Source organism: Myxine glutinosa, chromosome 6 (assembly GCF_964187855.1).
Source record: "Myxine glutinosa chromosome 6, kmMyxGlut1.1, whole genome shotgun sequence".
NCBI classification, from domain to species: Eukaryota; Metazoa; Chordata; class Myxini; order Myxiniformes; family Myxinidae; genus Myxine; species Myxine glutinosa.
The window spans coordinates 109735008-109758186 of NC_136266.1; the positions used below are offsets into that span (position 1 = coordinate 109735008).

The 23179-nt window shown below is 45.8% G+C and overlaps 1 protein-coding gene across 7 annotated transcripts in view; it reads right to left on the reverse strand.

The window, feature by feature from the left end:
* Positions 1 to 23179, reverse strand: part of LOC137430180 (uncharacterized) — a 51015-nt gene that overhangs the window by 18736 nt on the left and 9100 nt on the right. For all 7 annotated transcript variants that reach the window (XM_078780371.1, XM_078780370.1, XM_078780367.1 and 4 more), the window contains exons 7-9: positions 2221 to 2365; positions 1765 to 1832; positions 1106 to 1179 (exon numbers count right to left, since the gene is read on the reverse strand). In XM_078780371.1, the coding sequence (XP_078636497.1) occupies positions 1106 to 1179; positions 1765 to 1832; positions 2221 to 2365 (287 nt within the window). The remainder of the gene's footprint in view (positions 1 to 1105; positions 1180 to 1764; positions 1833 to 2220; positions 2366 to 23179) is intronic.

Consider the following 23179-nt stretch of genomic DNA (forward strand, 5'->3'; position numbering starts at 1 on the left):
AAATGTGAAAAAGTCAAGGGGTGTGAATACTTTCCGAAGCACTGTAATTGGTTACCCACGACTAAGGTTAATTGCACGCTTATTGGCTGCCCCCCCCCCCCCAAAGGGTAATTGGTGTCCAAAAACACTCTACAACCAGACGTAGTGGCATTGTGGTTGTAGCGTCTGCACTGACTGAGGGGGAGGGCGGGAGGGGAATTGGTGCGTTGGGTGGGTGTGGGAGGAATCGGCAGTTTGATTCCGACCCTGGCCGAGTCATACCATAGACGAAAAATTATATGTGCCCCTTCCTCATTTACGGTTCAGCATTCAACACCAACCCTGGTGTTGGGCTAGCGGCTAGGGTGCCGGCTTAGGATCCCAGGATCCTGGGTTCGAATCCCGGTCGATTGCTGAATTAACGCCAGGGGGGTTGACTCAGCCTGTCATGCCTTCTGAGGTCGGCAAATTGAGTACCAGTTCACTGGTAATTCCCTGTTTGTCATTAAAGGCGGCAAAAAGGGTTGGCGTCAGGAAGGGCATCCGGCCGTAAAACATTGCTTCAAAAAGGGGACCAAAAAACAACAACAACCACGGTTCCCGAAAAAGGCCAACCCCTGCTTTGCGGGGAAAAATGGCCTCTAAAGGTGGGTTTTATTCAAAGGATAGTGCACAGACAAACCATCCTCAATTTTCTCCACTAAGTACAAAGACAAAAGTAGTCACAAGATGGTGCCTCTGGTATCCAGAATGCCCCACAAAGTTAAGCTCCTCCATGAGCCTTCAAGCCTGCAATTTCTTTTCAACCACACTCGGCCTGTGCCATCTCAGATAAAGGCCACTCTACAGTCAAAACGTTGGACTTTGAGACAAAACCTCAAATCAGTTTCGCTTGCACCTTTGTGGGTTCTGTAAACCAACGTTCTCATTTCATGAGTTTGTAATATTCCAGTAACAGCAACTAATCTTTACATAAGACAATAATCATCATATTAAAAGCCAGAGCTTCTTAATTTGCAATCACACATATTTGCAAAATCAGGGTGCCACAAAAAAGCACTATATTATTCCATAATTATTTATCACAAAGCTCAAAAATGACAATAGAACAAAAAGGTGCTCTTACCTGGGCCATGAGCGGAACTCCATTGGACAACTCCTGCAGGGCTTGGTCAGCCTCGGTCGAGAAGGACTCTTCTCCTTTAGGTGGCACAAAACACAGCTTCAAGCACAAGGGAAACACAGTCACCATGATTTCAAGCTCAAGCCTGCATTTCCTGCTGCAATAATTCCACAAAAAGGACTTTTTGCTGAAGTTACAACCAATCCTTATTTTAACAGTCTCAATTATTCCCACCTTGTGGTGTCAGCATGGTAATTTTTTTGCCAAAGTGTTTCACAAACCGTCTGGTCAGGCCTAACGTTTGACTGAAGGCAATTTAGGCAGGAATTTGTAATTTGTTCAAGGTGTTGGAGATAACTCAGACCATACGATCTTTAACTTCCACCAACTAACTTCCACCAGTTCAGTTTAATGTCCATCCAAGGAAAGGCGCAAACTGATGCCTTGCTCTACCTGTAAAACACCAGGATGACAGCTTATAACTGGGTCAGGAATCGAACACAGTAGGCGAGAGAGCTCAGATGTGTGTTTACTTCTAAACTACCCTGCAAACTCAAATCAACTGTCAACTCTTGTTATTGTAAAGGAACACCAATCGACGTAATAAAAGTGGACAGTAAGGAGACGAGATTCTCCTGATAACATGTAGGAGGGACGTGTACCTGGCAGTGGAGTTATGTTGTCCAGCAAGACCTCCACACCTTGAAATGGTAGTGTTACAAAATCTGACCTGTGTAAACACAAACACAACTTAAACACCAAAGCCCTAACCAAAACAAATACTTGTACATGGAAAGGGAATCGAGATATTTTAACAAACCATTGCTGCAAGTTGAAACTGTCTGAACAAGCAAACCTCAGACAGTTTCAGACTAGGCTCGAACTGAACTGTACATTAGATGGACTTTTATATTTGCAAACAAAACAAATTATTGGTATTTACACAAGGAATCAGCATTAAATATTTGCTTGCGGTAAAACAAACAAAAACAACAACTCGATTGCATCTCATAAAAGCTAATTGGGTGAAGGGTGAAAAGAAAAGAGAGAAGTACAAGGCAAAAACAATATTAGCTCAATGACACCATCAGACGAAGTGACGCGACGTCTCCACGAACCTGATCTGACGCAGTTCGCTGGTGGGCAGACTGTGATAGCCTCCATAGTCGCAGTATTTTATCTCAACCATACCATCAGATCCACAGGCAAGCACCTGGGCCCTGTACCAACCGTTTTCCATGGGTGCCGAACAGATCACTCCAACTGGTAAAGCACACACACAATATTATTTTGTTACCACAAAGCCTAATCAGAACTCATGAGCAAAATGCAGGTGAGTAAGCAATCACTCAAATTTTTTTTTTCCTCGGGGAGCAGAGGGCAGTGATTAAATTTAAGGAAAAGTTAATTTAATTTTGTGGACAAAATCACAGACTGGTCAAACAAGTGGAACATGTCTTTCAATCCTGACAAATCTCACACTCTTACTATGTCTCTCCGAAAAGATCGACTGGACAACCCTCCCATCTACTTTCTCAACAATCCTCTCCAAGAAGTTCTGTCGCTAAAGATTTTGGGTCTCACTATCTGCCATGATCTTTCTTGGGAAAACCACATTTCCAAGCTGGCCTCCAAAGCCAGTCGCCGACTGGGCATCCTCCGTCGTGCGAAGTCCTTCCTCGGCACACCTGAGCTCCTCACCACATACAAGGCTTTCATCCGCAGCTCAATGGAATACTGTTCTCCCCTATGGGCCGGTGCTCCTGCCTCACACCTAGCTCGGCTTCACGCTGTTGAAACCAAAGCTTTCAGAATTATTGGAATCTCCCGCGATGAAGCTATCTCTGAGGGCCTTTCACTCACTCACCGCAGGCAGGTAGGTGGTCTTTCTGTCTTCTACCGACTCCTCTCCGGCCTTGCACCCCCAGCTCTCTCTGTGCTCTGTCCCCCAAATATTCCTACAGGTCGCACAAGATCTGCCAGCAACCCTCTGATGGTTAAACTGCCGAAATCTCGGCTCTCTGCTCACCTTCACTCTTTCATTCCTCTTTTCTCCCGCCTCTGGAACAAACTCCCTCACTCCCTTCAATCCCACTCCTCCCTCCAGGTCTTTAAAACAGCTGTTCACCACCATCTCTTATCTTCCCCCATCCAAAACCTTGATCTTTTCTACCCCCGCTAATTCACCCCAGATCCACCTTGTTTGAAATTCCAACTTCTTTCCTGGAAGTCCTGGCAGTGTCCATATGTTTTATACCTCTCCCACCGCCCCCTTCCCATGCCCCCCCCCCCCCCAAAGCCCTCGCCCTCTCTCAGATCTCTCGATGTCTCCATGTCTCTCGGTCCCTGCTCTCAAATGTTGTGTTTGTGTCCTTCCCCCTCTCTCCCCATCTTGTCTACCGCTCCCGATGTTATATGTTTTATGTGTCGGTTTGTCTTTCTGTGTGATTAATGTTCGCTCTTTCACGAGCCTCGATCTTGTATACAAAAAAAAAAAAAAAAAAAAAAAAAAGTAACTCCAAATAAGCAATAAGACAAAAAGTTGTTTGAGCTAATAAATTCACAGGAGTTTATTTGTCAACTCACAAGCAAAGTAATCATAAACACAGGAGCATATGACACGATAGATAGATTAAAATCAATACAGAACACAATTGAAACTAGAACGGCACTCGGTAGAGCGCACATCTCCACCAGGCTGAACGGTTTAGGTTTTGTATCCCAATGATGGGCTGGATCTACCGAGCCATGACAATTACAACTACATATGGGCAGGGTACAGCCCGAAGTGGAGATCGGTTTCTGAGGTATGGGACATGGAATGTAGGGCCAATGACAGGGAGATCAGGAGAAGTGGTGGAAGTATTGGTCAGAAGAAGAGTGGACATATGTTGTGTGCAAGAGACGAGATGGAAGGGAAGTGGTGCGAGAATGGTGAAGGGTAGGCAGGGACAGAAATACAAGTTTATGTGGCAAGGGTGCCCGGAGGGCGTGAATGGTGTTGGTGTCCTGTTTTCTGAGGGGTTTGTAGACAGTGTGGTGAGTGTGACTAGAGTGAGTGATAGGTTGATGATGGTGAAAATGATGATTGGAAAGCTCTTGGTGAACGTCATCTCGGGATATGCTCCGCAGGTTGGTCGAAGCGATGAAGAGAAGGACAAGTTATGGTGTGCTATAGAGAAGCTGATGGAAAACGTGAAAGATGAGGAAGTTGTTGTGGTAGGAGGAGACCTAAATGGACATGTGGGAAGGAGTATGGATGGTTTTGACGGAGTTCATGGGGGTTACGGATATGGTGTGAGAAATGGAGAAGGTGAAAGGATTTTGGAGTTTGGTGATGGAGCCGATTTGTTGATTTGTAATACTCAGTTCCAGAAAGAGGATAATAAGCTTGTTACATACACGTCAGGTGGGTCGACGACAACCGTTGACTACCTGATGGTGCGTAGGCGAGATAGGGGGCACCTCCGGGACACAAAGGTGATCCCGGGGGAGGAGGCTGTTTCACAGCACCACTTGGTTGTCTGCGACATAACGGTGAAAGGTGCGAGGAGAGCTCGGCGGGTGAAGTACCAACCGAGAATGAAGGTGTGGAGGTTGAAAGAGGTGACAGTAAGGGAGGCATTAAAAGAGAGGCTGAGTAGGGTCGAGGATGATGTGGTTGAGCTTGAAAGTGGTTGGATGTCAATGAAAGCTAGTCTGTTGGGAGCCGTTGGTGAGGTATGTGGATGGACAAAAGGACCACCGAGGCACTCGGAAACATGGTGGTGGGATGATGAAGTTGGAAAGAGGATCAACGAGAAGAGGAAGATGTTCAAGGAGTGGCAAAAGGCAAAGGGTACGGGAGCAGAAACAGCAGAGCATGAAAGTTATAAGGCAGCCAGGAAGGCTGCAAAGAAAGAGGTAGCAAAGGCGCAGGAGGCATGGAGGAAAATGTTCGGAGAACGCTTGGATTCGGAAGAGGGTCAGAAAACAGTATTCAGGATTGCAAAGCAGATAGCGAAAGAGAGGTGTGATGTGATGGGGGTGAGTTGCTTGAAGGATGAAGTGGGACAAATCGTTGTCGACCCAGATGGAATTAAAGGAAGATGGAAAAGCTTTATGGAAATGCTGTTGAATACAGAGAATGAATGGGATGGCAACATAGAGAGTAACCCAGTTTTAGGACCGGCAGAGAAGATAACTGAGAAGGAAGTTGAGGAAGCGATAAAAGCAATGAAGGGTAGAAAAGCGGGAGGGCCGACGGGAGTTGTGGGAGATATGTTGAAGGCAGCAGGAAGTCGGGGTGTGAAGAGAATGACAGAGATCTGTAATCTGGTGGTGAAAGAAGGCCGCATTCCAGTGGATTGGGAACTGAGTACCCTCGTCCCTCTATACAAGGGGAAAGGTGACCCTCTGGAGTGTGGCTCGTACCGAGCGATAAAGTTATTGGAGCATGGAATGAAGGTATTGGAAAGGGTGTTGGAGAGGAGGATAAGGAAGAAAGTGAAGATCGACGAAATGCAGTTTGGATTTATGCCAGGAAGAGGAACGACAGACGCGCTTTTAATTGTGAGGCAGTTGCAGGAGAAGTACATGGAGAAGAGGAAGAAGTTGTTTCTTGGGTTTGTTGATCTGGAGAAAGCATTCGATAGGGTTCCACGCAAAGTATTGACATGGGCATTGAGGAAGTTAGGAGTGGAGGAATGGTTGATCAGAGTAGTGATGGCAATGTACAAAAGAGCGCGCACAGCTGTAAGGACAAAGGACGGGAACAGTAGTGAGTTTGAGGTGAAGGTGGGAGTGCATCAGAGGTCGGTACCAAGTCCACTACTATTTGTAGCTGTGATGGAGGTGCTGGCTCAGAACGTAAAGGAGGGTTTACCGTGGGAGTTGTTGTATGCAGATGATCTGGTGTTGATTGCGGAAAGTATGGATGGACTGAAGGAAAAGATGAACAAGTGGAAGGAATGTAAGGAGACAAAAGGTCTGAAGGTGAATATCGGAAAGACGAAGGTGATGGCAAGTGGTAAAGCATGTGGTGAGGTGGAAAGAACTGGGAAGTGGCCCTGTGCTGTGTGTAGGAAGGGTGTCGGAGTGAACTCCATTCAATGTACAATGTGTGCTGAGTGGGTTCATCAAAAATGTAGAGGTCTGAGAGGGTCATTAACCAGTGTGGCAGCTGCATTCAAATGTAAGGTGTGCACAGAGGGAGCTGCAGATGGAGGAAATGTTAAGTTGGATCTTGGAGACGGCGTGAAGCTGGAAGGTGTGAAAACATTTTGCTACCTCGGAGACATGCTGAATGGAGAAGGTGGATCAGACTCGGCAACGGTTGCTCGAGTGAGATGTGCATGGAAGAAGTTTCAGGAACTGAGTGGCGTGCTGATGATGAGGGGTGTCGTTGAGGCTGAAGGGAAAGGTGTATGCTGCATGTGTGAGAAGTGTTATGATTTATGGGAGCGAGACATGGGTAATGAACGTAGAGCAGCAACGAAGGTTGGAAAGGGTGAAAATGCGAATGGTTCGACGGATGTGCGGAGTATCGTTGAGAGAGAGGAAGACAAATGATGAATTGCGAAAGATGATGGGAATAGAGCCTGTGATTGATGCTGTGAAGAGGAACAGGTTGAGATGGTTTGGTCATGTGTTGAGGAAGGATGAAAGTGACTGGTTGAGAAGAGTGATGTAAATGAATGTAGAAGGAGGTAGAGGACAGGGAAGACCGAGAAAGACTTGGCTAAAGATGGTGGAAGAAGAAATGCGGGCAAGGGGGTTAACAAGGAGAGATGCAGAAAATAGGGCAAAATGGAGAAGATTGTCATGGGGACCGCAAGGCTAACCCCCGCTCTAGTCGGGAAAATGGCCTTTAAAATGCATGTTGTTATTGTTGTTGATGGGCTGGATCTGGACCGGAACCAAAATCTAAATCGGCTTGTTCTTGTCACCCACCCAAATCATCCACCAAGTTTAGTCATAACTCGTCCATAACTTTTTGAGATATCGTGCCATGTATCGGTTTTAGCCCGATCACTCAATGGTGAAGAATCACTTAAAAATTCTACTAGCCGGATCCGAATCTTCACCAAAATCTAATCGATTAGTCCTTGTCACACACCCAACCTCTCCACCAAGTTTCGTCCAAATCCCTCCACAACATTTTGAGATATCAGACTATGTATAGTTTTTGGCCCTATCTCCCAATGGTTAAGAATCACTTAAAAAATTAAATAACTCTCGTACCCGAATCTATATTCAGATCTTCACCAAAATCGAATTGATTCGGTACTGTCACACACCCAACCTCTCCACAAATATTCGTCCAAATCCGTCCACAACGTTTTGAGATATTTTGTTCACAAACAGACAGACAAACACAGGGGTGAAAATATAACCCCCATCCACCTTCGGTGGCGGAGGTAATAATGTATGGACACAAATAGACAATTTAATGGTGCTGGTTGAGCATGGAGGAACTAGACTAGAGGGAGGGAGAAGCAGGCTTTCGTGTCTCCAACAGAATGCTCAAATAATTTGTGGGATGGGTAGGCAAAGATCTGGTAAGCCCGTAACGAAACGGCACTCCCCTTGCCCTGATTGGTCTTTCGGGTGAGTCACATGACAAATCTGGAATCGAGGAATCTCCGATGGAGCTATCAACCCAGATTGGAGAAGGCATCACTGAGGATGCATTTCCCTATGCAGCACATTTTTTATTCAAAAGAAAGACAATCTTGCTGTAATAACACTTATGAAGAAGCCTAATGAAGAAGAACTTACTAAGGAGCATCAATTATTCTCACATCCACACGTAAAAAGTATGTACTCCCATTCTGACATCTACTTGTGGATCGTTCAAGATGTCTCAGCAACCACAACAACAACTAGAACGGGCACTCGGTAGAGCGCATACCTTCGCCGCAGCTACTTTTGTTGCCAAAATAAAAGACTACAAGATCTGTGTAGCAAGATTCGAGGGAATGACACTCGATGACTACAAGATCTCGGCGCTGATTCGTTGTCACTGTGCCATAGTCCCGTTGATTTGCACGGAAAGAACCATGTTTACGGCTGCTAATCCAAGTTTATTACATGCATCCTTACAACTGTAAAATATGCATATATATATATATGTTCTGTTTTTCATCTCTTCAAATTGCACCAACAGTCGAAAACATCATGACACATAAGAATGACACATCTACTTTCATCCAATTTGGATCCGAATTGACCGCGTTATGATTTTTAAAAAACCGCACATTTTGCAAGGGCGTGACCCCCCTGACCTTTGGCCCCCAACCGCTAACAAGGGTTATGACGTCAGAGTGTCATGTCGCATATCACAAGATTGGGCATTGAATTCTGAACATTTTGGCATTAGTTTCATACAAATTGGACACAAATTGACCGCGCTATGGTAAAAAGACGATTTTGACCTTTTCATGACCTTGACCTTGACCTTTGACCCGATCGATTCCAAAATCTAATCAAATGGTTCCCGGATAATAACCTATCATCCCACCAAATTTCATGCGAATCGGTTGAATACTTTTTGAGTTATGCGAATAACATACACACACACACACACACACACACAGACATACAAATAAATACACAGCGATCAAAACATAACCTTCCGCTTTTGCGAAGGTAACAAGAAGAACAACACAACAGGCATTTTAAGGCCAGTTTCCCTGCTAGAGTGGGGGTTAGCTAGTCTCAGCAACCAAAGACAGAATATACCCCAGCACATAGTTACCCTCGCCAGAGGAGGGTATTGCATTTGAGTCCGTTTGTCTGTCTGTCTGCACAGAATAAATATGATTTTCTCTGCAACCGTTGGTCCGATTGACAGGAAATTTTCACCATAGATGCAACTCCACCTGTAATTTTTTAAATGATAATTATGACGTCATAGTTCACGTGGTTCGGCCGCCATCTTGGAAAAAACGAAAAAATTTGCACCTCTATATCTCCGGAAGCGCTGAATATAAAAAATTGAGACATGGCTCATTGCAAAGAACTCTCCATGGGGAATACAATATGTTAATGATGATGTCATAGATTCCTCCATTATGACGTCATAATTCGACAAGTACAAAACTTCATCCAATCCAGATGAAATTTCTTGAGCGCCATGTCGGCATTAACTGGTGGAGAAAAAAATAATAATGATGACGTCATGGGTCACGTGGTTCGGCCGCCATCTTGGAAAAACCGAAAAACTTTGTACCTCTATATCTCCGAAAGTGCTTGTTACATATTCATGTGAATGTATGTAAATTACCATTCAGGTCTTTGCTTAGCCGTGTGTAATATATTAAGGGTTGTTGTGATTGGAGGGTCAGGAGCCCTTCTGAACAAGTGGCCGGAAACGGAAGTGACCGGAAACGGAAGAGAAAAAGACACGAGGAAAAAAGGACGAGTATTATTCTTCCTCGCCCCGCTCCGACAAAAGGTGGGATCGACCTTGCGCTGCGTGAAAAAGCGGCGTTCCGAAGCCTGTCTGGCGAGAGGAATTACCGGGACGTGTACCTGCCCGGTGGAGACGTCAAGTTGACGTGGGGCCATGCATCGACCCCGCGTCTGGCATCGTTCGCGGCACCGTCCAAACAGACGCGTGCGGGTCGCACGTTGGGGCCTAACGCGCCTTGCAAGCGGCGTGGGGTTTGGCTTGCTCTACCGTATCCGCTTCGCGTGGCCACGAGGGGCTGCAGCCACGGTGCCTGGTACGATACCTGCCCGGTGGAAACACGTCCACCCGGGGTTCGTTCAACCGCCCGAGTGCGGCGACGGCGACCATCATCTTGGTCAGGAGGGGCCCAGAGACATTGTGCGGGACCGAGACCAAAAGGGTGTCGTGAGTACTCACCGGGACACACATGTATAAGATGGCCATCTTAATCCTAGGGAATTGATTGTGAATTGGGAATTGGTGATGATTGTGTATTGTTGATTGCTCGGGGAAAATCTCCGTGGTTGTGTCATTGAAATTGTATGGTATCATTACCATTGGAAATATATCCTTGAACTTCAGTTGTCTCCTGGGTGAAATTCATATGGATTGCGTGGCGAAAGCGCATATATAATACAGCTTGCTGGCGGAGTTCCTCTCACGGTCCGGGGGTCACCGAGACCAGGTATTCACCGAGGGGACCACGTAACAGAATTGGGGGCTCGTCCAAATTACGATTTGCGGTTTCGCAATTGGGTCTACGTCCGGGATTTAAAATTGTATAAAATAATAAAATAATAATTTTTTATTAATTAAAATTTATTAATTAATTATTAATTGGTAAATTTTTTTTGAGAAATTGGGGTAAAGTCTTGGGTGAAGGTTAACAGGTGTTAACGATAGGCACCATGGCGTTTGTGTCACAGAACTTTGGGGTAACCCCGAGTGAGGCACAGTTCCGAGCGTTGCTAAAGTCGGACCTCTTGAAATTGGCCAAACATTTTAACTTGGAGGTCCGAACTAATTTGAGGAAGGCAGAGTTGCAGGCCACGGTGATACAATCTATGGTGGGATTAGGAACATGGGACGAGTTAGCCTGGGAGTGGCTACCCGAAGAACCAGAAGACGTTGAGCTCCGGAAACTGGAGTTGCAATTACGGAGCCAGGAACGGATCAAAGAAGAAGAAAGGAAAGCAGAAAAGGAAAGAGCAGAAGAAGAAAGGAAAGCAGAAAAGGAAAGAGCAGAAGAAGAAAGGAAAGCAGAAAAGGAAAGAGCAGAAGAAGAAAGGAAAGCAGAAAAGGAAAGAGCAGAAGAAGAAAGGAAAGCAGAAGAGAGGAGGGAAGAGAAACAAGCGGAGGAAAGGAGAGTGGAACGAGAACTCCAGGAAAGGTTAGAAGACAAAAAAGCAGAGGAAAGGAGAGTGGAACGAGAACTCCAGGAAAGGTTGGAAGAGAAAACAACACAAGAAAGAACCGAGGAAAGGAGAGTGGAAAGAGAACTCCAGGAAAGAAGAGAAAAGGAACAAGCAGAGGAAAGGAGAGCTGCAAGGGACCTCGAAGCAGAGGAGAGAAAAGCGGAAAGGGAATTAAAGGAACGTGACATGGAGCTTCAGCAAGGAATCAAATTCAAGGAGCTGGAGTTAATGAGAGAACGGGGAGAGGCACCACCCTTGCTGACGGGGTCGACACCGAACCAGAAAACCTGGGATGTGGGCAGACATGTGAGGCTGGTTCCACCGTTCAGTGAAAAGGAAGTCGCGAAATTTTTCCCACACTTTGAGAAAGTGGCTCGACAATTAAACTGGCCGGAGGAGGCCTGGACCATACTCGTGCAAAGTGTGCTGGTGGGGAAAGCTCAGGAAATTTATTCGGCGCTACCAATGGACCAATGTGCAGATTATGAGGTACTGAAGAAGCACATCCTCAAGGCCTATGAGTTGGTTCCGGAAGCTTACAGGCAAAAATTCAGGAATGCCAGGAAGAGGGAGAGTGAGACCCATGTGGAGTTTGCCAGAGTGAAAGAAAACATGTTTGATCGGTGGTGTGAGTCAAAAGGAGTCGGGAAAGACTTCGAAACATTGCGGGACTTGATCCTGGTGGAGGAATTCCAGCAGTGTGTCCACGAGGACATCAAAGTGTACCTGCAGGAAAAGAAAGTACCAAAGTTGTGGGACGCAGCCACCATGGCAGATGATTATGCCTTAACCCACCGAATAGGGGTCCACGAACCTAACTCCTCGCCTAGATCTCCGCAGGGGAGGTGGGGAACAGCAGGTGCGGAGAACGACCATACATGGCGGCGGCCTCGAGATGATTATGGGGACAACTATGATACCCCACCTGTTCGAAATCAGAGGGATGCGGGCCCAAGACAAACTTATAGTTCGGGGGCCCCGAGGCAGACCACGAGTTTTTCCTCCAGGCCTACTTGCGCTTTTTGCAAGAAACCTGGACACTTGATGTCCAGTTGTTACCGCATGAAAAGCGAAGACCCAGAGCGGAGTCCGACTACTACGACTCCAAACGCAATGGCCATTGTGAGAAATCGCCATCAAAAGGGTTACCAACCATTTATTTCAGAGGGGTTTGTGTCACGGGATGGAGCCTCGACTAACCGGAAACCGGTTAGGATATTGAGGGACACAGGGGCACATCAATCTTTAATGCTTGAAGGCATTTTGCCATGGTCCGAGGAGACGGCAACGGGGGATAGTGTTCGTTTACAGGGGATCGGGGGCGGTGTTAGTGCTCCCCTTCATGTCATCCATTTGGAGTCCGATTTGGTGTCAGGACCGGTCACCGTCGGTTTACAAGCCACGCTTCCTGTAGAGGGTGTATCTGTGGTTATCGGGAATGATTTGGCCGGGGGTCAAGTTTATGGTAACCTGAGGGTTGGTAAAGAGCCCAGCAGGGAAAATAACGCCACACCAGCTCGGGATGGCGACAAAAGTGCCAAGTTATTTGTAGGGGGACTGAACTTCAAAACAGAGGAAGAAGTTCTGACCTCTGTCTTCAACAGATATGGGCCGCTGGTGGAAGTGCGGTTGGTAAGAGACTGGGAAACGCAACAGTCAAGAGGGTTCGGCTTTGTCACGTTTGCAAGCACAAAAGACGCCAGAGAGGCAGAGAAGAATTGGAATGGCAAGGATTTGGAGGGTCGGACCATAACAGTAGGGAAGGCATTTCGTAGGCGTCGAGAGGTCTACAGGAGAGGACAACTGGGCGGTAGTGTTGGTGGTGGCCGCAATCAATATTATTATGGAGGCTCCCTGAGTTACGGCAGCTCCCGAAGGAAGGATGGTCAAAGTAGTGGCCGAGAAGGAGACCGCTATTCATGGGACTACAGGGACAAGCGGTCCCACCATAATTATTAGGGAAGTTCGGAGAAGTTGAAGCACTGAAGGCGGCGGAGCCGCCGAGCCAAGATTCCTACACGGATTAACCGTGAACGCCGTTCCTAAAGGCGTCCAGGTAGTGAACTTTCATGCACGGACTAACCGTGAACTCCACGTTCCTCAAGGCGCCCATGTAGAGAACTTTCCTGCACGGACTAACTGTGAACTCCACGTTCCTAAAGGCATCCATGTAGTGAATACTTGGCTTGGCCTCCCGGAAAAAGTGCTATCGAGTTGTTTAACTTTGGATCTTTGATCAACCCCTTAACCTTCATTCACAAGAAACTGACAGTCAAAGTCAGAGGGTCATGAGATGGAGTTTGGCTTGGCAGGAGTCCAAGGGGAAATTGAACATGTAAAGGGCAGGGACAATGTCGTGGCTGGTGCTTTGTCCAGAAGGAATTACCTTTGAAAATCTCTGGGGGTTGTGTGAAATGTTGGTGCTTTATTGTTAAGTGATAACTGTGCCCGGGGGGAACTGATAAGGTGGGGGGGTTGAGTTATCTGGTTTGTTTATCCAAATTGGCCGGCAAAGAAAGTTTTCGCTGGGTTCAAACTTTCTTTCTTGAAGGGGGGGAGTGTTACATATTCATGTGAATGTATGTAAATTACCATTCAGGTCTTTGCTTAGCCGTGTGTAATATATTAAGGGTTGTTGTGATTGGAGGGTCAGGAGCCCTTCTGAACAAGTGGCCGGAAACGGAAGTGACCGGAAACGGAAGAGAAAAAGACACGAGGAAAAAAGGACGAGTATTATTCTTCCTCGCCCCGCTCCGACAAAAGGTGGGATCGACCTTGCGCTGCGTGAAAAAGCGGCGTTCCGAAGCCTGTCTGGCGAGAGGAATTACCGGGACGTGTACCTGCCCGGTGGAGACGTCAAGTTGACGTGGGGCCGTGCATCGACCCCGCGTCTGGCATCGTTCGCGGCACCGTCCAAACAGACGCGTGCGGGTCGCACGTTGGGGCCTAACGCGCCTTGCAAGCGGCGTGGGGTTTGGCTTGCTCTACCGTATCCGCTTCGCGTGGCCACGAGGGGCTGCAGCCACGGTGCCTGGTACGATACCTGCCCGGTGGAAACACGTCCACCCGGGGTTCGTTCAACCGCCCGAGTGCGGCGACGGCGACCATCATCTTGGTCAGGAGGGGCCCATAGACATTGTGCGGGACCGAGACCAAAAGGGTGTCGTGAGTACTCACCGGGACACACATGTATAAGATGGCCATCTTAATCCTAGGGAATTGATTGTGAATTGGGAATTGGTGATGATTGTGTATTGTTGATTGCTCGGGGAAAATCTCCGTGGTTGTGTCATTGAAATTGTATGGTATCATTACCATTGGAAATATATCCTTGAACTTCAGTTGTCTCCTGGGTGAAATTCATATGGATTGCGTGGCGAAAGCGCATATATAATACAGCTTGCTGGCGGAGTTCCTCTCACGGTCCGGGGGTCACCGAGACCAGGTATTCACCGAGGGGACCACGTAACATGCTGAACAGAAATATTTGCGACATGCGTCATTGTAAAGAACTCTCCATGGGGAATAAAATATGTTAATGATGATGTCATAGGTGCCTCCATTATGACGTCATAATTCGACAAGTACAAAACTTCATCCGATCAAGATGAAATTTCTTGAGCATAATCTAAGAATAAATTACTTCCGAAAAAAAAAAGATGACATCATCGGTAACGTGGTTCGGCCGCCATATTTTATTTAACACAAAAGCCTTAAAAACCACTGAAAATACATCCTGGTGAGGGTTTGCAATCTCTGATTGCTCTTTTTCTTGTTTATGTAGCAATGTATATTTTACATGGTTAAGAAAAGTGCTTATTGATTTAAAAAAAATTAAAATAAAGAGGAAGAGTTTGGATCTTACGAGTAGCCTTTCTCATTGAGGCATGATGTCCAATAAGGTGGTGCAGCGGTAGTGCACTTGACTTTGAGTAGTCTAATCTGGGTTTGATTCCCGACTAGACTATAAACTAATGGATTGGTGGTTTGCAGGCAAGACGTTACATAACAAAGTACACCGTCCCATGGATGGATATCAAGCCAGTTGTTGTTGCTGTTACCCTGCACCCGTGAAGCGAAAATCGAGCGATCGGTTACAGGCGTACGTACGCACATACGGGTCTGCATTTTTAAAATTCATTTTCTCGGCAAGCATTGGTCCGATTGACATGAAATTTTGCGCCATAGGAACACCTCCTTCTGCAATTTTTTTTAGTGATAATTATGACATCATAGTTCACGTGGTAGGGACGCCATCTTGGAAAAACTTTGCACCTCGATATCTCTGAAACCACTCAATGGAAAATTGTCATTTGTCAAGTACTCCCCATTGGGAATAAGATATGTCAATGTGAGGTCTATAATGTGAGGTCATCGGTGCCTTCATTATGGCATCATAATTTGACAAATACAATGCTTGATCCGATCAGTATGAATTTTCTCTCTTTCTGTAACTTTCGGTCCGATGGAAAGGGAATTTTCACCGTAGGAGCGCCTCATCCTGTAGCATTTTAAAAAATAATACTTTTGACGTCACACGTCACGTGGTAAAGGCGCCATCTTGAAAAAATGAAAAATGTTGCACTTCTATATCTCCGAAACTGCTCCATGGAAAAAATTGAAACATGGCTCATTGGAAAGAACTCTGTATGAGGAATAAGTGTTGATGATGACGACGTTATTAGTGCCTTAATTATGACGTCATAAATCGACAAGTGCAAGGCTTAGTCCAATCAGTTTGAAATTTATCGAGCGTGATATACGAAACAATTATATTGAAGAATGTAAATTAACGACGTCATCGTTCATGTGGTCCAATTGATTGACAGATCGTTCATGTGGTCTGGCAGCAATATTGGATCAAAGAAAAAAACGCTTTAAAAAAACAAACAAAAAAAACAGAAGATTGGGCTCGCACCAAGTTGACTGTGTGGGGTAAATATTCTTTAAATACCATCTAGTTGTTGTTGTGTTGCTCCAGTCAATTCTGGTTGAACAAACCAGCGGCACGGAGACAGCCAATCTATCTCACAGGAGCGACCGAGAGATCCCTCACGTCCAAGATGTTGTGCTCTTGCCTACGTGAAGCCAGGACCACGCAGTCTTGCACAATGTTTTATTATGTGTGGAGCGGCCTGGCAGTGGTTGCAGGTGTCGTCAGTGGTGTCATCGAGTCTATGTTTGTAGTGTAAAAGTTGTGGGTGGTGTTCACAGCAAAGGCATGAAAGATGAAAACGATCAGACCTGGGAAGTAATTTCTCTGGGTTTTGTGCCCAAGATGTTTATTGCGTTTTTATGGATGTGGATGTGGATGTGCTTTTTGTAGTTTCCATTCTTTGGTGGGGAATGTTACGAAGGATGTCACTGCAGTGTCTTTGTGGTATCGTTCTCATGTGTTTAGAGGGTCTGTGGGTGGTTATACATGTAGTGGCATGGGTGATTGGGGTTGGCATTTGCCCTTGCAAGAAGCTGTGTCTAAATGGTCTTTGATTTTTAGCATTTTACCTGTGTGTGGGTGCTCGATGGGTGTTGTTAATGTGCAACCTGCGATGATGCGAAGGGCTTTGTTTTGTATGGTCTGCTGGGTGTTGAGATGTGTATTAGATAGGCAGGAGGCCCAAGATGAGCTGGCATAGTTGATGACTGATCTAATGCACTGTGTGTATGTTAGTGATATTGTTTCTTTGTTGTGTCCGAAGTCGGTGCCTGTGAGTGCATGTTTTCTAAAATATTTGTGATGTGACCTGAGAATGACATGGATGTGTTAAAAGTGATGCGGAGTATTTTTGTTTGGTGTGTGTGGAATAGGGATGTCGTTCAGTGTGATGTGTGGTGCAGCGCTAATTTGTTCCTTGGTGTAATTTGTTAGAAGAGTGACTGTTGATTTTGAGGGGGCTACTTTTAGTCTGTTGATGGTGAGCCAGGTTTGTAGGGTGCTGAGGAAGGGTTGAAGATGTGCTGTGGCAGTGTTGATGTTGCTGCGAGTAGAGGCGATTGTTGTCTATCATCCGCATATGAGGCTAACTGTATGTTAGTTTCGTCTCCAATGTTGAGGTTCTGCATTTCTTCATTGCAGGAATATAACTGCAATGTTTGTCAGCCTTTATTTGGGTTAGTTGTCACTGAAACGGTAAAATATGTGGCACTGTGGTCTACTGGTCTATGAATGCAAAGATGTTCATAAATAAAATGGCTGTGAACAGTACAGTACTGTACTGTACACTGGATACAGTAGACAATGTGACGCCCAGACATTTTACATCTCGCAGAGGAAAGAGTCCCGCTACGTCCTCCCAACGAGTCCCGAGTTACTCTGCCCCACAATCGGTTTGTAAGTACAAGCAAACGTTAATGTCTCAGAGATGAACTAGAACGACACTCTTTGACGTCATGACGTTGACCGATATGCCTCCACCCACATTATTACATCATTATAATACTTGTACCAAGTTTGATTTAAATCCATTCAGCTGTTCTCAAAGTATCACTTTTTTACTTAACATCTGACCTTTGACCTCTTGACCCCAAAATTTAATCGGTACATGTTTAAATCATTATACATACCTGTACCAAGATTTAATTTAAATCCCGTCAGCTGTTCACAAGTTATCAAATTTCTACCTGACATGACGTTTGGCCTTTGACCTCGGGACCCCAAAATCTAATCAGTTAATCTTTATATCACTATACATATCTGTACCAAGTTTGAATTTGATCCCTTTAGCCGTTCTCAAGTTATAGACCTATTACAGACTTGACCTTTGACCTGTGACATCTTGACACCAAATTTTAATCAGTTAACCTTTCCATCATTATACATACCTGTACCAAGTTTGAATAAGATCACTTCAGCCATTCTCAAGTTATAGACCTATTTTGACTTTGACCTTTGACCCAAAGTCTAATCAGTTAATCTTTACATCATTATCCTTTACATAATCTTGAAAATCCTCTGTATCTCTTTGCTGATGACTCTACTCTCTGTCGCTCCATTCTTCATCCCTCAGATCGGCAGTCTGCAGCCTCCTCACTCTCTGCAGACCTGGACAAAATCACAGACTGGGCAAACAAGTGGAACATGTCTTTCAATCCTGACAAATCTCACACTCTTACGATGTCTCTCCGAAAAGACCGACTGGACAACCCTCCCATCCACTTTCTGAATAATCCTCTCCAAGAAGTTCTGTCACTCAAGCTTTTGGGTCTCACTATCTGCCATGATCTTTCCTGGGAAAACCACATTTCAAATCTGGCCTCCAAAGCCAGTCGCCGACTGGGCATCCTCCGTCGTGCGAAGTCCTTCCTTGGCACACCTGAGCTCCTCACCACATACAAGGCTTTCATCCGCAGCTCAATGGAATACTGCTCTCCCCTCTGGGCTGGTGCTCCTGCCTTACACCTAGCTCGTCTTCACGCTGTTGAAACCAAAGCATTCAGAATCATTGGCATCTCCCGCGATGAAGCTAACTCCAAAGGCCTCTCACTCACTCACCGCAGGCAGGTTGGTGGTCTTTCCGTCTTCTACCGACTCCTCTCTGGCCTTGCCCCCCCAGCTCTCTCTGGGCTCTGTCCCACAAATATTCCTACAGGTCGCACAAGATCTGCCTGCAACCCTCTTATGGTCAAACTGCCAAAATCAAGACTCTCTGCTCACCTTCACTCCTTCATTCCTCTTTTCTCCCGCCTCTGGAACAAACTCCCTCACTCTCTTCAATCCCACTCTACCCTCCAGGTCTTTAAAACAGCTGTTCACCACCATCTCTTATCTTCCCCCATCCAAAACCTTGATCTTTCCTACCCCCGCTAATTTCACCCCAATTCCACTTTTTTGAAATACCAACTTCTGTCCTGGAAGTCCTTGGTGTCCTTGTGTTTTATACTTCTCCCTCCCCCCCCCCCCCCCTTCCCACGCCTCCTCCCCCCAAGCCCTCTCCCTTCCACACATCTCCCTGCTCTCAAATGTTGTGTTTGTGTGCTTCCCCTTCTCTCCCCATCTTGTCTTCCGCTCCCTCTTTTTATATTTTTTGTTTGTCTGGTTGATTTGTTTGTGAAGTAAATGTCAGCTCTTTCACGAGCCTCGATTCAGTATACAAAAAAAAAAAAAAAAATTACAATTTGGGGGTTGAAGGGGTATTATTTACTATCATTTATTGCAAATGTACAATATTTCACCTTATTTATGTAAGCTTTCTTAGCTTGGTTGTAGAACCAAATGACCATTTATAACAGTCTATGGGAAATCGAGTTCTCACTTAAAAACGATGGTTCGGAACATGACCTGTTCGTAAGTCGAGGACTCCCTGTATGTACAATTAGAATGTGAGTACGTCTATAAAGGATGTACTATTATAATGCGAGCATGTCTATAAAGTATGTTGTATTAAATGTGAGACTAAAATGAAGGACCATGAAGAATGCGAGTAAAATACATATGTACGTCTATAAAATACATACTGTTATGTCAGTGGGGGTAGTGATATGTAGAGCCAGATAGATCTGTGTAGGTAACGTGCTTCGTCTGTCGCGGTAAGGAAACTACCCTGTAATAAGTTCCATATCTAGGCGGTTTGTCGGTAAGGAGTATACTTGTGAACCTACCAGGAGGTTTGTGTGTTAAGTAGAGTTAGGGATTAAAGAGTAGCACCCCTGTGTCTCACCTGGTCAGCCAAACCTTTGTCCCTTATGGCAATGCACACCTGTAGACACCATAGATAGGTCCCGAGCACAACACTAAACGATTCCCTTCCCCTGACATGACCAGGCAAGGAAACCAAGCCAAGACACCGTCGATGGGCGCCGCCGCCAGTTACACCTCCGACAGGCCTAACCACATTGAGTACCACGCGCTATGACCACGGAACAGGGGACGAGAGTTGGGGTGGCGCGGTAGGCGTGAACCTCCAGCCGGCGAGTCAGTGGAGGGCACTGATTGGGTAACGCGCCAAGGCTGACGTGACGTCACCAGCACGGTTATTTAAGAGAGCGCCAAACGCCATTAGTTAGTGAGTCTTGCGCCATTTGCGTTGGTCTCGAGAGTCTCTTGCGATTCGTGCGTTCTTGCAGCCCTTGCGTCCCTTGCGGTTGGTGCTCTTGTTCGCGCAGCTGGCCTGTTTTGGACATCCGGAGCTTCGTCTTGCGCAGCCCGAGTTTAGTTGAGATATAGCCCGAGTGGAGTTCGCTTGCTGGCACGTTTGCTTCGGGAGAGCTGTCTGCGACGTGGCAGGCAGATCGTGTGGGAAGACCGACCTCGCTTGGAGCCGCTGGCCTGCATTGGACGCGTGGTGCTTGGTGCACGGACCTCATGGTGCTGGAGTGTGGGACCTCATGGGTGCATCGGGGCCGAACGAAGCCACGTGTGGGCAGTGGAGACAAGACGACAAGAGACAGATAAGCCCGAGCTCCGTGTTTACACTTTACACGACGAGACATTTTCTTTCGTATTCATATTCCCTCGTCTGTATTCGAAGTCGGTGTGTGGGATCCCAAATTAGTTACTTTTATTTCATTGCCGTCGCGTTTCATTGTTTCGGGGGTCCGTGAATAAATCTACATTTTTGTACATTCTGATTTGTGTTTGTCAAGTTCATTAATCCCCTTACAAGACCGGAGCTACGTCGGTGCGCTGAAGGTAAGCTTTTGCCGCAGCCTTCCATTTTCCTTCTTCCTCCCGTGTTAGATAGCAAAATCCTTGCTTGGTTATCGCCTCCATTAAATCCGTTTCGGTCCATCCGCGACTTTCTGGTGTTAACCGGGAGTCGCGCGACCATACAATTGGAAAGTGAATGTATACAATAAAACCAAAAAGGTCTATTTGTCGGCTGTATGAACATAAACCTGTTATGTCATCAATGCGTCGTCTGTGCACCAGACAAACCCAAACACCATATGAAAGTCCTTACAAGGGTCTGCAATCTCTGACTGCTCTTTGTAGTCCACCTTGTAATGGCATTCCATCAGTAAAGAGACGTTTAAGTACCAAGAACACAAAACTTGTAGAATTATATCAGACCTCATTTCCTCCCCACACTCCTGCTCCTCCTCTTCCAATTTACCCACCACGCATTCCCACATACATATGAGGATCGCCTCCAACATATTGTCAAGTCCGTAGCCGATGAAGACCAGCCTTGGACAGATAGCTGAACGTTGCTTTAACTCCGAGGCGTATTTCAAAACTTGGCGGGATTATCTTTTCGCACGCGCGAGAAAGGCTCGAAGCCTTATCCGATCGGACGGCCACCACGGCGTTTATTACTCGAATCCACAAACAATTAAACGGACACAACACAAAAGTAAAGTGCAACAAATATTGAATTGAATGAGATAATTGTGAGATGATAAAATGGCAAAAGAAATGTTGAAGTAAAAAAAAAAAAAAAACTATAATTCTTAATTTGAGACGTCTCCACTCAGACACATGAAACAGACAAGGGAATGGTCAAGGAAAATAAAAAGAAAATCCCCCTTTTGATTTGGCATTCAGCTCTGTGGTCTCGAGTACTTTGGTGGGATCGATCGCTGAGAGGACCGCGCGTCGAAGCGCCCGAACAATGGCACCGGTCAATCGTGCCAACACATCAAGCCATGCAGCAGACAGCCAAAGTTCCCCCGCACTATCCCAACCCAGCCAGCACAACCAGGCCCTTAGCTCCCTCGAAGACCACCGAGTCAAAACGACACCCCTGGCTCCAACGCTGCAAGGTTTTCTGGGCTTCGAACAGTTCTCCTCAAATGCACACCAGAAAACGCGATCACCCACCACGAAGCCAGCACCAGAGAGAGAGAGAGAGAGAGAGAGAGCGAGAGGGAGGGATGCACCCTCCTTTGTCGCTCGCTGACATCACACGCAACCAATCCCCGTGCCCCATCACATCAGTCCATCTCCCCGACGTTTACTTGCTGATTGGCAAATGTTCGGGTCTTTGTCGGCATGACGGTGTTGTGGGTGAATGGAGCATTCACTGTTCTTGTTGTTATAGTAATTATTGTTGTAATGGCAGCCCTTTTTGATGAAATAAAACATAAGGGAAAATCACAGGGCAAATTAACTTTATAGACCTACCTAATTAGCATAGCTCCACCCCTCGTATGGAGACACATATACAATCTTATTCTCTACAGATTCCATACTTATGTACATCGGGGTGGGCTTTCTATGCGTCACACGATCAATGCTAAACTATAAAGCCATCCTACCTTTCCTGAGATTCATCTCTACCCCCACAAAAGCAAAAATATTGATTAAACCAATAGAAAATGGCAAAACTTGTACTGATCAAAATACAATCCAGTGACAGGTTGGCCAATTTTTGCTGCCCGATGCCATTGTTTTCCTGAAGTAAAGCAAGCAGTGCCTTTCAAGAGTTGGGCACTGCATGCAATTCTAAAGTCACCTCTAAGAAAACAAAAATGGAATTTTTTAACAGCAATATTATCCCATTGCTGCCTTATGGAACCTGGAAGATTGAAATACATTTAACAAAATGTTTTAAGCTTCCAGTGTAGATGTTTGTGAAGACTAATAAACATGAAGTGGTTTGATTACATCTCAAATAAAACATCCTCAAAAAAGCAAATGCCCAACCACTTACAATCAATGAGGAGATGAACATATCGGAGGCATGGACTCAGACTGGCTGATGACAGACATCCAAAACAAGTTTAGAAATCGACCCCAAGTTTGGAAATTGACCCCAAGGGGGAAAAGAAAGGAAAGCAGGCCCAATAATACTTTCCATAGGACCATCTCAACCGAGGCAAAATACATCACACTTATTATTTGATTTCTCAGATGGGTGACCATCCCCTATCCCAAGGTGGTACACATGGGAATGACATACGAATATGCGGTTAGCTGTATATATATATATATATTGATAAGTAGCCCCAGACCAAAGGGCGATACCTCACATACAGGATGTGATGGGCCTTCTCACTGGCCAAAGGGTTCTCCATTGAAATGCCACAGTCGCCCTCCTGGATGAGCTAAACATGGAAACCAAATGACTAAAACATGGAAGTCTAATCTACCAATAAAAACAAAAAGCTAACCATGTTCAAGGCCACCATATAATCTGTACTTCTAAATGGTGCAGATGCATGGACAGTGATGATCAAGGTCTTAAAAAATAAACTTTTGGGAACTATACAAGACTTGAGAAAAAGCTTAAACATTCACTGATCTTTGCAGATAACCAACACAGAGCTCGACAATACAATACCGTGCTT